The 17327-nt window shown below is 52.3% G+C and overlaps 1 protein-coding gene across 1 annotated transcript in view; it reads left to right on the plus strand.

Moving 5' to 3' along the window:
- Window positions 1–17327, plus strand: part of MCTP2 (multiple C2 and transmembrane domain containing 2) — a 167671-nt gene that overhangs the window by 31175 nt on the left and 119169 nt on the right. The window contains exons 3-4 of the mRNA XM_004617741.2: window positions 12334–12396; window positions 12892–13000. Of these exons, the coding sequence (XP_004617798.1) occupies window positions 12334–12396; window positions 12892–13000 (172 nt within the window). The remainder of the gene's footprint in view (window positions 1–12333; window positions 12397–12891; window positions 13001–17327) is intronic.

The following is a 17327-nucleotide window of genomic DNA, read 5'->3' on the forward strand; positions in this document are numbered from 1 at the left end:
TTCCATTTCTTTGATAACTACTTTTTTTTTATGACTGCTAACCTTTTTTATACTAATTTTATTTCTTGACTGTTATGTACATTAAAAAATACATCTCCACTAATCAAAATGTCAACAGAGTGAACTTTGAAGCTAGTTTAATATAAAAGAGGTGACAGGTAGGATCAAACACTGGAGTCATTGTTATCTCCTTGTTACTTATTAACTGATCAGGAAAACAGGGTAGGGTGCTTAGATTAAATATGTAATCATCCCAGTTACCTGTTGGCTGGTAACATTTCAATAGGTTTTGCTAAATATTAGTATGTAAAGACCTGGTTTCACTCAAACCTTGTACAAGTGATCACAAGAAATAGAAATTAACTATTTCTATAGAGTTAGGGAGGGAGCTGGGCTTCAGTTGATCCTCTTTGTGGAGGCAGCTCTGTAGGGTACAGGGGTATCTGGGCAAGCCTGGAAGCCGGGTGCCCTCCCTGCTCTGTGATGGAGGAGATGAGCATGTGGGGGGCCACGGTAGGTGCCCCAAAGGAGGCAGCGTTTAGGCCAGCATGGGATTGGACAAGGAGGAAGTGGATTGGGTGGGAAGGGAGTGGGTTGGACAGGGGGGGAGTGGATTGGGTGGGAAGGGAGTGGATTGGACAGGGGGGTGAGTGGATTGGGTGGGAAGGGAGTGGATTGGACAGGGAGAAAGAGGGCAGGCAGGAAGTGGATAGGAAGTGAGGTATTTGGGGTGCAGTGAGGTGAGACCCAGCTGGGAGCCAGCAGGCACATCCTGGGGGAGCTTTGCCTCGGGAAACTTTGTCTGGGGAAGAGTGGTGGAGTGGGGTGGGGTGAAGGGCTGCACTGTAGGAGATGATGGATAGGCATTGTCAGCTCACCTCCACAAGTGTTGACCTCCAATGGGGTAAGCCAGTGGTCACTAATAAACACACTAAAGAATCAATCAAATTGGTTATTCTGGATAATTTGTTTTTTCCTATCACTTGAACATTTTTTTTAAAGCTTGTTTTTAATTTTATTTTGGGGCCACAGCTAGCAGTGCTCAGGACTTACTTCTGACTCTCCACTCAGGGATCATTCTAGGTGGGGCTCAGGGGACCCTATATGGAGTGCTGGGGATGGAACCCAGCTTGGCTGCGTGCCAGGTGAGAGTCTTGTACTGTCTCTCAGGTCCCTTGAGCTTGCTTTCGTAAAGAAAAAAAATTGTTGCTTCTCTCTTCCTGTCACAGGAATGTCAAAGAAGGGGCTCAAGGGCCAGAGAGATGGCCCAGTGGTTTGAGCATTTGCTTAGCCTGTTCTTATCACAACGACCAGTGGCACTTGTCTAGTGGGATCCAGACCCGGGCAGCCCGGAGCACTGTTCTGTGCCTGCTTCCTGGGCTCTGCTTCCTGTCCCAGCCTTTGTTGGAGTCCATGGGTGGGCCCCAGCCTCTCCCACTAGCTGCAGATCCAGTTCCTCGTGTGGCTCAGAGCAAAACCTGCCTTGCGTATCTTCTCTTCCAGGCCAGGTTCGCTGGGGAGGCCAGGATGAGCCTGTGCTCCTGTCCGGTGGGTTTTTATTTTCAGGAGGCTCCTGCCCACACACAGCATATGCTCAGTTCATCTCTGTGGGAGGCAGGAATCCGAGGAAACCTTCACACTAAGAGAGCTTTTGTCAATGTCCTTCTGTTTTGGTGTAGAGACTAGGAGGACCCCTGGCTCTGTGCTTAGGGTCCACTCCTTGGCAGGCCTCCAATTGGAGGACCCTCTGAGGTGCTGGGGATTGAGCCCTGGTCAGCCACGTGCAAGTGCCTTCCCCACTGTACAATTACTCGGGTCCCTTTTGTTCATGTCTTAACTATGACGTTAGTTCATGAGTTCATTGGGATCAGTGATACATTTTTGGGGTGGAAAGAGAGCACCTGTAAAGAAAATAAATAAAGGAGAGGGGGAGGGTGGAAGGAGAGGAGAAAGAGAGAGAGAACACGTTTATAGAGAGTGGTTTGGACAGGAGTTGACTTCTTAGCCCGGTCTAGTTCTACTTTTCTTTCTTACTTTTTAACTTTTTGATCTTTTAGTTTGTTTGTTTGTTCTTTGCTTTTTGGGTCACACCTGGTGATGCACAAGGGTTACTCCTGGCTTTACACTCAGGAATTTCTCCTGGCGGTGCTCGGAGGACCATATGGGATGCTGGGAATCGAACCCTGGTCGGCCGTGTGCAAGGCAAAAGCCCTACCCGCTATACTATTGCTCCGGCCCCTTAACTTTTTGATCTTTTATTTTTATTTTATTAAATTATTTTTCTAATTGTATCACCATGAGATACACATTTACAAAGTCATTCACGATTGGGTTTCAGTCATAGAATATTCTAATACCCCTCCCTTCACCAGTGCACATTTCCCACCGCCAATGTCCCCAGTTTCCTTCTTGCACCCCCATCCCCCCCACACCACACACCCCCCCTCAGCCTGTCTCTATGGCAGGCACTTTTCTTCTCCCTCTCTCTCTCTTCCTCCTCTCCTTCCACCCTCCCCCTCTCCTTTATTTATTTATATTTATTTATATTTTATTTCATTTTTAAAAAACTTTTTATTATATAATCACTGTGACGTACAATTACAAACTTTTGAACTTTTGTGTTTGCATTTCACTCATACAGTGATATTTTAAAATTTTTATTGGGTCACCGTGAGATACAATTACAAAACTTGCATGTTTGAGTTTTAGTCATTCAATGGTTGAACACCCAACCCTCCACCAGTGCATATCTTCCACCACCAATGTCCCCAGTATCCCTTCCCCCATCCCACCCCTCCCCCTGCCTCTATGGCAGACAGTCTCCCCCATGTTCTCCCCTGTATTACTTGTTATGAATAGCATAAGATGTCATGTGGCTACGAGAGCCGCACACTCCTGAAATTCCAAAATTTTAGATAATCTGGAGAAATCTCTGTAGTGAGCTGCTTGGTCCTGAGATCCTTTTGTGTGTCCCTGGACCATGGCCATTAAGGAGCTTAAATAGCAGCTTGAGGCAGTTTGTGGGTGTGACCTCCAGGGTTCCATGGGGATGGAGTTGGTAGGGGGGGTTGGGGAGAATGAGAAAGAGCAGCCCATCTCCCTCGAGGCCTGGAGTTTGCCCTCACTGAACCTGCATACCTGCACTTCTCATTGGGTCCTGGAAGTTGGTGGCCACCAGGATTCTTCGGGGGCATGTGGAGGGATGACGCCTGCTCCCAGTGAAATTGTCCCGGCACAAAGTTCGGAGGCATCTCTGCAGCGAGCTGCTCGGTTCTGAGATTCTTTTGTGTGTCTTCCCCCATCTCCTTTTAGAGCTGAACTTATTCCTGGCCCCTGAAGCACTACCCGCTGTGGCTTCCACAAGACCCGAAAATAAACAGAAACTCCGTTGCTTTGGAGAGGGGCTGATTTCGGGTGGAAAGGAGTCAGGGTGGGTAGGACCATTCAAAAAGTACTCCTAGATGCCAGATTAATTTTTTTAATATAATCTTTTACTTTATAAAGTAGTTCACACTATTTGATTACATTTAATAATCAAACACCAATCCCACCACCATTACACTTTCCCACCAACTGTATTTCGGGGTTTCCATCCCGAACCCCAATCCCTGACCCAAAGCAGAACCAAACTAATATATTTTGTATTGTTTGTTATGAAAAACCGCTGAATATTCTGCAAAAAAGTATCCTTAGAGGGAAGAGGGTGAAGATTGTGGTATTCCACCCAGGAGCCATTAAGCCCTTCTATAAGAGATCATGTTGTTAGAAGTTGAGCCTTGTGTGCTTTTATATATGTACATATATATATATATCTGTAAAAAAATTTTTTTCCTCTGAGATTGGTTGCCTCCTACTTTGAACCCCATCAATTGTGGTGCGGTACTCTTGGAGTATGGGTAGGGTATGTGGTATGAAGTGTCACAAAGTCCTGCACACCTGGTTTTCCAGGGGTTCCCTCCTGGGTGAGGCTCGGCTGGAGCATGTGGAGAGCAGCCGTGTGCATGGTGGAGGTTGGAGGTTGAGTTCTAGAGGTTTTCGGCTTCGGGGGCTGGGTCCCTCGGATCGGGGAGGGCTCTCACCTGCCCCCCTCTGGGGCACCCCAAGTGAAACAGCCTGGCACGGGGCCTGGTGGCATGGTCATGGCGAGCATCATGTTATGCTCCCTTCTGGGAGAGAAGGCAATGCCAGATGAATTTTGAGGCAGTTGAATCATGAAGACCCCAGGAGCAGGAACTTTTAGTTCCTTCTTTCCCTCTTTCTTGCTTTTTCTTCCCATTTCCTTCCCCAGCCAGCATCTACTCCCCCACCCCCCAATCTTTCTTAATGAGACACTTGCACAGACTTTGTGAAAATCAGTTCCACATGTAGAAACACAGTCACCTCTGGTTTCCGCCCTGGTGTGGATGATGGGATGGAGATTAAGCCCAGGGTGGACAAAAACAAGCAGAGTGACCACTTCCAGCTTCCGGTTTAGATTAGACGCCAGTTGAGAGCCACAGGAAGTGGTCACGCTGAGTAGGTGGACAGGAAGGAGGGAGGGGGAGCGCTTCAGAGTCTCAGGTGGACGCAGAGTCGGGCTGGGGGTTGAGCATCGGGCTCTGGGGCTGGAGAGAGGACCTGTTCTCCGGCTTGTGCAGAGGGAGCCAGGATGCCCGCCTGCTGGCATGACGGCCACACGTCTGTCTCAGAAGCTGTTTTCTGTGATCGTGTGTGTCACAGTGGACTTGGGGACCCATTAGTACCTGTCAGAGCCAGGGTCTCAGTCCAGAAAGGGCCAAAGCCAACTTGGATGCTGCGGGAGCACTGTGGCTGCCTGTGTCCTTAAAGCAGGTGGTCAGCCAGAGAAGAGAATGTCCTTCTCTGTCCCCAGCATCCCTTCAGAGACAGGCAGAATGGCAGTGGTGGCTTATTACCCTGCCCGGGACCCCTGTTTATCAGCCACAGGACTGTGGAGTACCTTCTGCCCTGACATTCTCCAGGACATTTGCAGTTTTGTTTTCTTTTTCTTTCTTTTTTTTTGGGGGGGGTCACATTTGGTGATGCTTAAGGGTTCCCCCTGGCTCTGCACTCAGGCATTATTCCTGGCAGTGCTTGGGGGACACTATGGGATCCCGGGAATTGAACCTGGGTTGGCCGCATGTGAGACAAAGGCCCTCCCTGCTGTGCTATTGCTCCAGCCCCCATTCGGAGGTTCTAACTGCCAGACTGAGAGAGAGAGATGTCCTATCGGGAAATTTCCAGAAACTGGTAGGCCACCACAGTCCAGTGATAACCACAGAGAAGCATAATTATAACAGGCCAGGAAGGCTGGAAGCCGCCCACAGCTCGCGATGTGAAGCAAGGGTGCCACGGACACCCCTCTGCTCCACTTTGCCCTTTCAGCTCATGATGTTAAGGAGGAAGGGAGGGGGGCCCTGGCCAGGGTCCTTCCCAGCCGTGACCTCTTTCTACCTTGTCCTGCTTTGCTCCAGAATTGTCCCAGCCCTCCCCTGTTCTCCATCACCCGCTGGGGCCAGTGCTACCCTGTGTTCTGGGGCTCTGTCTTGCAGAGTGCGTGATGATGTGCCCTGGAAGTGGGGGGGAGGGGGGTGGGGGAATGTCCCGGAGCAGCCCAGGCCTGGGCAGCGGCCCCTCTGCGGGCTTGAAGCAGGCCGCTGTCCAGAGGGCTTTGAGATGTGTTCTTGCTCTTCTGAAAGGGAGGCGGCGAGTTTGGGAACCTTTGCTCTCGCGGCCGCCTCTGGGGCAGAGCTGGCGAGGAGGAGGCAGGCCCCTTCTGAGTCATGGGCGTGTGTGTGTGCGTGTGTGTGTGTGTGTGTGTGTGTGTGTGTGTGTGTGTGTGTGTGTGTGTGCAAAGTCCCGGAGGATGTTCATGAGTGAGTGGCTTGCAGCCCAGGCCTTTCGGAAGGCGAGAACAGCAAGAACAAAGTGTGGCCATGCAGGAGTATGTCGGGGGCATCTCCAAGAAGGGGCGTGAGGGCCAGGGAGAGACGGCCCAACAGTTTGAGCATTTGCTTGCACGGGAGAGTCCTGGAGTTGGGCCCCAGCGCTGAAGGGTCCCCTGAGCACCCCCAGGAATGGCGCTGAGCACTGCCAGGTGTGGCTCCCAAACAGAGTGGATGGGGCGGGGTTGGGGGTGAAAAGACGCAGGGTTGGGAGAAGGCAGTTACCTCTGAAGCTCTCCTTTCCATTCTCCAGGCCTTCTGTAACTTTCTATCGGCAGCCTGGCCCAGGAAACCCCGTAGGCTCTCTCTTGGGGCATTCCCCGGCGGTGTAGGCTAGATCAGAGACACAGACCCTCAACTGTCTCTGCTGGGGGCACGAGCGGGAAGTAGGAGCGCCCCCTAGTGGGAGGATGGTGCAGCGCAGTCTGTGGGGCTGCTGAGCTGGGAGAGGGGGAGGGGCAGGAACCACCTCTTCCCCCCCAACCCCCATCTGTCAGGAAGCCAGTCAGTTCTCACCTTCTCCTCCTCCGCCACTGACTTTGGGTTTTCATTCTTCCCCAACAAGAGCCATCACCCCCTCCAGGAGCACGCGCCATGAGCTTATGTCTGTACTGGGAGCGCTCCTGGTTATCTGCTTATCCACCCCCATCTGCTCGGCGGTGCACACAATTCCTTGCAGTGACAGACGGGTTTTTCTTGCTGTCCGCCTAAAGGTGCTGGCCCCTTGCCCAAGGCGTGTCTGGGTCTGGAATTTTAAAGCCCTTAGAACCAGGACCAATGCTCAGACATCACACGAGTGGGATTGGAATCCAGGGCTTTCTGATTCCGGCAGCAAAAGCTGCCTGTCAGCATTTCAGCCCAGGGACATGGAGGCTGGATCCACCCTGGCCAGCCACGAAAGCAAACATGCAGGTCACACCCCCCGGCTGACCCGGGGTGTGTGCCTGGGGATGCCGCTGATGGAGCAGAGTCATTTGCCCGTGTCAGGGGCTCTGCCAGTCTGGCTACTTTAAAGCAGTTTCTCACCCAGAGACTCCCTGGGGTCCCAGGATATTCTAAGGGATCCCACAGGTGAAATAGCAACAATGGGGGGTGGTCACAACATGAGACCAGGGGACAGGAGAACCACAGGAAGGAAATAAGGGCAGAAAGGGGCCACAGATGGAGAAAAAGCAAAACAGGCAGAGAGACACTGATTTAAAGCTCCAGTAATCAAAAAAAAAAAAAAAGTGGGAGGGAAGACTGGAGCGATAGCATGGTGTTTGCCTTGCACACGGCTGACCTGGGTTCGATCCCCGAGCACCGCCAGGAGTGACCCCCTGAGGGCAGAGCCAGGAGTGAGCCCTGAGCACTGCTGGGTGTGGCCCCCAAACAAACAACATGATGGGCTTTGGATATGAATAGGGAAGCTCTGGTGCACTGGATGAGGGGTTGAAAAAACTGCCAAGGGACAGATTGTAAATCTACTCGGGGTGGTGGACCCTCCGTCCGCAGCACTCCATGTCCACTCTCTCGCATGGGTGCAGCCAGAGAAACCTGCTCAGAGATAGAATGGTTACAGCTGTGTTTCCAAATTTCCGCTGCTCCTATCCAAATAATTGGCTGCCCAGTCTTGTACCCTCTTTTGACGGGGTGGGGGTGGGGGTTGGGGGCCGGGGATGGGGGTTGGCAGGTTGATGTCTGTGCCATATTTTGTTGCTTAGCTAGTAGTAGTAGAATCCAGGCAGGTTAGAGAACAGTCTTGCTGTGTGAGCAAGGCACATACATCACCTTGACCTTCCAAGAAGAATTGTGTACAGATGGAATCAGGGCAGACGCAGACATCTGGTGGACCAGATCAGATCACAATCCTGACATCTGCTGCCTGCCAGGGGGCGCCGGGTTGGATTTCCTCACTGTCTCAGGCACTGTTGAAGATCTGTCTATCTTTCCGGCCCAGGGCTCATTCTGTGACTCTACATTGGGTAGCTATTTGTGTTTCGGAGTTCCTGCCATGCGCCGTGTTTAATGGGGGTTAGGGAAGTGGACTTGTCTTGTGGATACCCTTATTCCCCGTGAAAGTACTCACAGTGCTTTTCAGAGATTCAACGAGGCATCGTCTAAGCCAGCTTCAGCTCTGCTGGGCCTGGGTTTATCTTTCCTCCCACCGAATTTAAACAGTCCGGACTGTTGACATCATTGGTGAATTGACTTCCTGTGTGTACATCATGGGCAAAGTCTCATCGTGGGGGCTGGTATTTGGATGATCCCACATTTTTTTTTTTTTTTTTTTTTTTTTTTTTTTTTTTTTTTTGCTTTTTGGGTCACACCCGGCAATGCACAGGGGTCATTCCTGGCTCATGCACTCAGGAATTACCCCTGGAGGTGCTCAGGGGGACCATATGGGATGCTGGGATTCGAACCCGGGTCGGCCGCGTGCAAGGCAAACGCCCTACCCGCTGTGCTATCTCTCCAGCCCCCTGGATGATCCCACATTGAGCATACAGAACAGGAAAATGATGTTTATTCCCATCGCTGTCTTTCTCTAAAGATTCTAGTGACTCAAGAAGATTTTCATTAAATAATCGACCCATCCAGGCTGAAGTGATAGGATGGCAGGGAGGGCACTTACCTTACATCCCATAGGATCCTCTGAGCCTGCCAGGAGTGATCCCTGAGCACAGAGCTGGGAGTAAGTCCCGAGTACCACAGACTCACCTCCGTCCCCCACGAAAGGGTCGTTACAGCCGTGCTGACCCGCTCCCACTTACGTTGCAGTTTTTAATAAACTGCATCCTTGTAGATGGACAGCGAAATGCAGATGTCTTCGAACTGGATTTATATTTCGTAACGATGTATGCAAAGTTGCCAGTGTTAAAATCAGCAATGATATAGGAACACTTGTCTGAGAAATGTTGTTACTGTTTTCGTCTTGTTTTGGGGTCACACCTGGCTGTGCTCCAGATTTACTCCTAGTCCTGTGCTCAGTGGTTACTCCTGGTGGTACTCAGGTGATCCAATGATCCTTGGGGAATCAGCTGCATGAAAGACCAATGCCCCTCGGGGCTGGAGTGATAGCACAGTGGGTAGGGCGTTTGCCTTGCACACAGCCAACCCGGGTTCGAATCCCAGCATCCCATATGGTCCCCTGAGTACCATATGGTCCCCAGGAGTGATTCCTCAGTTCAGAGCCAGGAGTAACCCCTGTGCATCGCTGGGTGTGACCCAAAAGGCAAAAAAAAAAAAAAAAAAAAAAAAAGACCAATGCCCTAGCCACTGTACTCTCTGGCCCCTAAGAAAGAGTTTTATGAGTCATGTTTACCTCAGGCAAATTTCCCCAAATTTCATGCAAATTTGCCTCATGCAGAAATGCCCTGTTCCTGAACATTTGTAGGCAAATGGCCTTGTTGTGTAATAAAATTTTAAAATTAGTGACATTCACAATCCTTTCTTGTGCATCCTTCAAAACAATTTGTTAGGAATGGTTAAAAACAGCATCAAATGGGTGAATGTAGTAAATCTACACAATGGACTAGAATCAGTGTTTCTAATTCTTACTATCTCCCCCCCTTGTTAATGATATTTAAAATTATTTGTATATCCTCTATGCTTCCTTGGGAACAATTCATTGGAAATGGTTAAAAATCCTGTACTTCGTGGGATAAAATGGGCTATGTTCTATCTGTACAGTGGAATACTGCTGACCATAAGCCTTGGATTTTTATTTACGGAATAAGCAAGCCATTAATAACAGACACCAACTTGCTTGCGTTTTGAGGCATGATGCTAAGTGGGATATGCCAGCATCAAAAATTTTTCATACTGTATGATTCCATCAATAGGATAGTCTGAAAAAGATAAACCTACCTGATAAAATTAAGATCTTGGGTTCCCATGCGTTAGGGATCAGGGAATGATCTGATCTCATTGAAATATCAAAACTTTTGTGTGTAGGGGTGTGGGGGAGTGATGAAATTATCCTCATTGTGGCTACACACAGGATATGTGTGTTAAATTGACACCATAGCCCTGGGCAAGCGAGTAAGCCAAACAAAAGCAGGTTTGCTCTGTGCTCCTTTATCCAAAGGTGAAATCACCGAAACCAAACCCAGAGTGTTTGATAATACTAAGAACCTCGAAAGAGGATGGGATTTTCTTGTTGACTTTTTGTTTTGGTTTTGGGGCCACGCCTCACCCAGCATTGCTCAAGATTCACTCCTGGCTCTGCACTCAGGAATTACTCCCCGTGGTGCCCGGGCAACCCTATGGGGCGCTGGGGACTGAACCTGGGTCGGCTGCGTGCATGGCAAGCGTCCTCCCTGCTGTGCTATCTCTTCCTTCAGTCCCTTCTCTGGTCTTCTTTTTTTTTTTTCTTTTTTGGGTCACACCCAGCGATGCTCAGGGGTTACTCCTTGCTCTGCACTCAGGAATTACTCCTGGCTGTGCTCGGGGGATGATATGGGATTCTGGGAATCGAACCTAGAGCGTCAGTGAGCAAGGCAAACACCCTACCCACTGTGCTATCGCTCCAGCCTCATTTTCTGGTCTTCTGATGAAGGTGAAAGCTCAGAAGTTGCTGAGGAGAAGACGTCAGTTGTCGTCACCGTGTCTACAATACACCCGCACTAGTTTTACAAACTTAACTGAGCAGGACGAAGCTTAGACCGCGTCAGACCTTCAGCTGTGTGCAGATTGCAAGGGCCTCTCCTTCATATCTGGGAGTCATAACTTGGCCCTCCTCTGCTTTTTTTCCTCACACATTTCTGCGCTGCTTTAAAATGTTCCACGCTCCATGCTTGGTGTGTATAAATGAGACGTGACAGTTACTGTAACTGAGGGGACCGTAACTTGAAGTTCTGGGACTTGTCTCTGAGGAAAGCAGCAGTAATGTTGAGTTAATGTCACTCTTCACGTTAATTTCCACTTTGGGCGAGTGGCCGACTTCCTGCCTGTCAGCAGCATGAGGCTCTGCATGCGTCTGGACCACCTGTCTGTGGTGACGCTCACGGGGTGGGGGGGGGGGGAGGGTGTCATGCAGTGAACATTATCACCCAGTCTCGGAAGGCCCCCAGGGGAGAGAACGCATGTGGCGTGCTGGTCTGAGGGTGGAGGCTTTAAAAAATATATAGTATGAGACTAATAACCAAGGCCAGGGAGAACAGGGGCCAGGAAGACTGGTCAATGTTTGGAAGCTTGTCCCAAGTGTGTGGGGGGCAGGTGAAGGGCAGTTAGGACTGCGAAGGGACCAGCATGACAATGATAGTTGGACAAGATCACTCTGGACAAGAAATGAGTGTCAAAAGCAGGTAAAAGGATATATACGGTAATCTTTTGGCATCAGTATTGCAAACCATAATGCCCAAAAGGAGAGAGAGACAGAGACAGACACAGAGACAGAGAGAGACAGACAGACAGAGACAGACAGAGACAGACAGAGACACAGGGAGAGACAGAAGACAGAGAGGGAAAGAGAGAGGGGGTGGGAGAGAGAGAGGATGGGAAGGAGGAGGGAGGGAGAGAGGGAGAAGGGTAGAGAGAGAGGGAAAGAGAGAGGAAAAGTGTTTGCCATAGAGGTAGGGGGCGGAGGGAGGGAGCAGGAGGGAAACTGAGGACATTGCTGGTAGGAAATGTAGGGAGTTGAAACACTAGATGATGGAAACCCTTTGTTACTCTGTCACTGTGATTCAATTATAAAAGAAATATTTATTTATTTATTTGTTTGTTTGTTTTTGGTTTGGGGGCCACACCTAGCAGTGCTTACGGCTTACTCCTGGCTCTGCACTCCGTTCCACTCCTGGTGGTGCTTGGGGGACCACACGGGGTGCTGGGGATGGAACCCGGATCAGCCACGAGCAAGGCCAGCACCCTCTGTCCTCATGCCCACCCCCCAAATCTGAACCCCCCCCCACACACACGTCCCACACGGCACCTCAGAAGCCCAAGACAGGGCCAGATCTCCCGTATCCCATCAAACCTCAGGCCGACGCCCCTTCCACTGCCCTGAGCTGGGGTGGGCACTGTTCTGGGTCTCGAGATCCATTGCAGTTGGCGTCCGGCTCCGTCCAGGCCTGCAGCTCCCCCCCTTGTTATTGCCTGCCAGAGCACAGCACCTCTCTGCCTTCCCGCTGCCCACTGGCTGCGGGTGTCCCCTGGGCAGGACCAGCCGACCCCCCACCTTCCAGTAGGGACCCTGCTAGTTGGAGGCGCCAGACCCGCCTGCACCCTGGCGAGACTGGCCTGTTCTCATTCTCACCCGGGAAGCCCAGTGCACACCCCGAGTCGGCCTGAGGTGTGCCACGTGGGCCGGGAAGCGGCCGGGACACTCTCGGGTGGGCGGAGGGAGGGGACAGGGCCGGGCGGGGCCTGGCCTCAGTTCTTCCCATCCCTTACTGTGGCCCCATTGCCTTGGCAGGGCCTCTGTGGCAGCGGTGATCTCTACCCCCCTGGGACATCCCAGCATGCGGACGAGCAGACGGTGAGTGACGCGCCTCGGCAAAGCAGCAGCACTGGATGCACTCGGTTCCACTCCTGATGTTGCTTGGGGGACCACATGGGGTGCTGGGGATGGAACCCGGGTCAGCCACGAGCAAGGCCAGCACCCTCTGTCCTCATGCCCACCCCCCAAATCTTGGTGCTCCTCTGCTTGGTGCTTGGTGCTCCTCCTCCCCTTTGCCCTCCAGCCAGCCAGTGAAGTGCTGGTCTTGCTTGCGGCCAGCCGGGTTCAGTCACCACATCGCATCCACCAGGCACTGCCTGAACTGACCCCTGGGCGCTGCCAGGTGTGGCCTTAAAACAAACAAACAAAGATCAATGCTTGCAGCTTCTCAGAATGGGGGCAGCAGAGAGAGGACCCCCCACCGGGAGAGGGAGCCCCGAGGGACCTTCCTGTCCCCTTCAGTCAAGCTCCATTTTCGATGTCGTGGCCCCCGAAACCCAGACAAATGACCAAACTTCCTCTCCGCCTGGGCAGATGCAGGAAGAAGCTGGAGAGGCCGTGGGCAACCTCCCAGGCCCCTTCGCCTACCTGCTGACCATCCACCTGAAGGAGGGCCGGAACCTGGTCATCCGCGATCGCTGTGGTAAGGCCCCGTGTCCATCCCCGCAGCGTGCAAATCTCTCTCTCCCGGTCCCCACACAGCAGCCAGTGCCACCGGCCTGGGGGGCACCTGCAGTGCACCGGCCGGTCCTGGTGTGGAGCAGCCAGGATGGTCCTCAGCAGTGACCCGTGAGAACAGGTGGCAGCGTCTGTGGCTGTTCATCCCATCCCAGCTGGAGCAGTGTTTTCCGTGACTGTCCTTTCTGTCTCAAGACTGAAGCCTTTTCTTCATGGCCATTGATCCCTGTCTCAGACTGGAGCGGTTTCTCCGTGGCCGTTTGTCCCAGTGGCAGACTGAAGCAGTTTTTCCAAGGCTGTTTGTCCCTATCAGAGGCTGGAGCAGTTTTTCTGTGGCCATTTATCCTGGTCGCAGACTAGGGCAGTTTTTCCATGGCCGTTAATCCTGTCTCAGACTGGAGTATTTTTTTTTTCCGTGACTGTTTGTCCCATCCCAGACTGGCACGGTTTTCCCGTGGCCATCGATTTTGCAGGTGGAATGTGGATTCTAAACCATGTTCTGTCCCCCTCTGCCTGTCCCCCACGGCCTTTTCCTGAACTCCTGGAAATGCACCCTGATTTTTCCGGTCAGAGTCCCCCCTCTGCTCTCATCACCTTTCTGTATCACCCGGCACCTGGGCTCTGAAGTTGTGAGTGAGCCAGAGTTGCCTTTTCCTACTCCTTGGCCAGTGCTGGTTCCTATCCACAAGCATCTGTGATCACAACACACCACAAGGCCCCGTGTGCACTTGTGCGCATCACCCCTAGTTTGAATGATGGGGGGAGGCACTGAGCATCTCATCCCTGAAATAGCAGATGAGGGGCACCGTGCGTGCTGGGATCCCAGAATCTCCCGCCCTGCGCCCTGCTGGGGCCTGTGGTGGGTCAGTGGTCAGCTGGGGGAGCTCGTTGTTGTGACCTGAGGCTTGAGTTGGGCTCCTGGGAGACGGAGTGGCTTTCCCGAGGAAGGGTCTGGCCTCCATCTTGGGAACGCCTGCCTTGGCAGTTTGGCAACTCCTCTGTGTGGTGTGCGTGGATTTCTCAGGGCTGTGCACAAGTTCTGGCCTCTCCTCTCCCCCATCTGGGTTTCCTGACGTTTCTGGCTCTTTCTCCCCAAACCGTCATGCCTCAATGAATCACTCGGAGGAGGTTACCACCACGGCAGAGTTAGGAGGGTTCCCTCTCGTTGCCCATCCTGTGGGTGATGAAGAAATCACTGGCAGCCTCCAGAAATGGGGTCTGTGTGCCCTGGGCACCCCCATCCACTGTGTCCAGGCCCCAAATTCCCTCGGGTCAAACCCCAGCCCTCTACACAGATTGTAGGATTTTGTGCTTTATGGGTGCCTTGGTTTCATCTTCTGTAAACGTGCCTTAATCCCACTCTAAATCCTTCATCCGATGTTGAAGCCATCAGCTATGATGTTCCAGCAACTCTTTGCCTTGTAAGGAGTTGAGTCCTCTGACTGTTTAATTAATTAATTAATTAACATGCGTAATTAATTAATTAATTTCGAAGGGGCTATACATGGCGGTGCTCAGGGATCACTCCTGGAGACCCTGTGGGGTTCACATGCAGCTCAGCTACATGTGAGGAAAGTGCCTTAACCTCCGTTCTAGCTGTCTAGTGCTGAAACCTTCGAGTTTTAAATAACAACGGTACAAGCAGTGACTTTCTGTTCGGATGAGGATGCTGGGCCCGTGTTTCCTGGAATGGATCACTGTGTGGTGGGGGTGGGGGTGGATGGTGTGACTCAGTTACACCGTCTCCAAGTTTTAAATATTAGGGGGAAAATCTGCCCTCATTGAATCATTCTCTGTCCAGGAAAGAGTTGGGTGTTTTCTTTGGATTGGGACATCATCGTCTGGGCCATGAGTTGGCAGACCCGTTGTTACGGAGCTGGAAAATGTTTTAGGGGTTATGGACTATGTGGGTTCAGGGACAGGTGCTCAGCCCTGCAAGGCATCCCCAGGTACCCCTAAATCATGGGTGAAGGGACAGGCCGTGGGCAGTGTCCATGACGAGCTTCTTGACGAGACACGTGGAATGTGGAATTCCCTTGTAAGAAACGTGCAGAATTTCTGCACGAGGACATGAAAGGATGTAAGAAAACCCAGATCTGGGACTGGAGCGGTAGGACAGCGGGGAAGGCACTGGCCTTGCATGTGGCCAACCCGGTTTCAATTCCTGGCACCCTGTAGGGTCCCCTGAGCACCAGCAGGAGTGACCCCTGAGCACAGAGACAGAAGTGAGTTCTGAGCACCACCAAAGGTGACCCCAAAACCCAAACCCTAAACCTGGTTGTGTCAGGCATTAGGTTTCTGTGTCCTTTTCTACGTGCCCACAGTGGGGAGAAAGAGAAGCGGGAATGGGGGTCCCTATCTCACTGCCCCTAGGAAAGGGGTGAGTCAAGGGGCTGAGGGGCTTCGTGGTTGAAGAGCAGTCCTCACTGGCCCCTTTGAAAGCATCTTAGGAGTGGTGGACTCCTCCGGAGTCTGCGGGCACCCTCTCCGCCTCGCTGGGAGACCATTCGCTGTTGCTGGGATGAAGTGGCCACGAAGGTTCTTACCAGCGGTGCTGATGCCTTTCCATGCACTGCTGTGGTTTGAGATTTCCTGGGGCATGTGGGAAGGTGTGTTCAAAGATGACAGCCACCAGTGGCTCCCTGGGTAGAAGTGAGACCAGACCCCCCCCCACACACACACTTCAGAGCCAGGAAAAAAACCTGAGCTCTGTCCAGGGTTTAGGTGGATGGCCCTGGAGGGTACATGGCTGTGTGAGTGGGAGCATGCATGCGCCCATGTGTGTGTGCATGTGTGCGTATACACAATATGCGTGCCTTTGTTCACGCACGTGTATGTGCACACGTGTATATGTGTGTGCACGTGCAAGTGTGTTTCATGCACAGATGCAAGCATTCATTTGTTCCTGGAAAATAACCCTTGCCTTAAGAGCACCCCGTTTTCCCCTTGATCTGGAAGAGGAGGAAGCGTTACCGGGTTCTGGCTGCAGATGCCTGTGCTCGTGGTGCCCTCTTCTGGCCAGCATGCAGTATTGCAAAAAAGGGAAAGACATCCTTCGACCAGCCGTCTCATGATAAGGGAGGCTCCGGGGAGTTAAGGGCTGATCGCCTTTCTGAGGGGGCTTGTAGGTGGAGAGAATTCCCACCGCCTTCACCCAGCTGGCTGCTCTGTCTCCTTGGCCCAGCACAGGTGTTTATTTTCAGAACAGAGGTGCCGGGGTTTGCACGGGGGCAATTTGGGTGTTGGAAGCACCTTTGTGTGTGCGTGTTTGGAAATGTCCTTTCCAGATTGGAGCAGAATGTTTCCCTGCCCAGCCCCCCAAGTCTGACAGAGCCCCTGCTGGGGACAAAAGCCGCCCCCCTTTTCTATTTAGCCCAGAACCAAATTGCCCTGAAACGTCCATCTCCAGATGTTCCTGGTGACAGGTGCTGATACGCCCCTGCTTGCCATTCTCCCCTTTCTTGTCTTCTGCTTCCTTTTCTCTGCTAGAGTTGAACATTTCAGGGTGAAGCCATCTTTCTGGGTGGACATTCCTGTTTGAGGGTTGTGGGAGAGGCACTTAGGAGGTGGGTGAAGGCTTAGAGCTTTGGCCTGGCCAACATGAGACCAGCACTCTGTTGTTCCCTCGGCTATGGGGTTTGCATTGCTGGGGATGGCCTGTGGTCCCCAAAACTCATGTCACCACTGGGCATGTCCGAATCACAAATAATACAAATTCCATAGAGGGACCGAGAGGTCAGGGCAGATGCCTGGCATGCTCAGCGCTGGGGTTGAGTCCTGGCCCCTCATGGCCCCCCAGGCGTGGCTGGGGTGCCCCAATGGACCCCTGACACCACCTTGTCATTCCTCGTGTCGCTGCTTGACCCCGGTGGTGGTGAAGAATTTCAGGGAGGGGTCCCTGGGCCGTCTGAACAATGCTCGGGAGCACCCCCAAGTTGTAATAATGACAGTCGTGTGTCAGGCCCAGAGAGATGGACTTCCTGTATGGTGGCTTTGCGAGTCATATCTATTCTGGGGGCCAAGGGACAAGCTTGTGGCTTCCCCGTAGGGAAGCTCTGGGTGGGGGACGGCTGGGATGCTGGGCTTGCCCAGGCCCCCCAGGTCCTCCCTGCCCCTGACAGCCGTTATCACTCTCACAACAGGAAGTGTCTGGGGATGCTGGGCAGGAGGAACCTGAGTGCCGACCCTCGACCCTCCACTCGGACTCATTGGGCCCCTTCTGGGGGTATGGCGAGGGTGACCTGGCTTCTCACCGGGGGTCCATGCCACGGCTCTTTCAGTTTCAGCTTCCT

The sequence above is a fragment of the Sorex araneus genome, chromosome 6, assembly GCF_027595985.1.
Source record: "Sorex araneus isolate mSorAra2 chromosome 6, mSorAra2.pri, whole genome shotgun sequence".
NCBI lineage: Eukaryota > Metazoa > Chordata > Mammalia > Eulipotyphla > Soricidae > Sorex > Sorex araneus.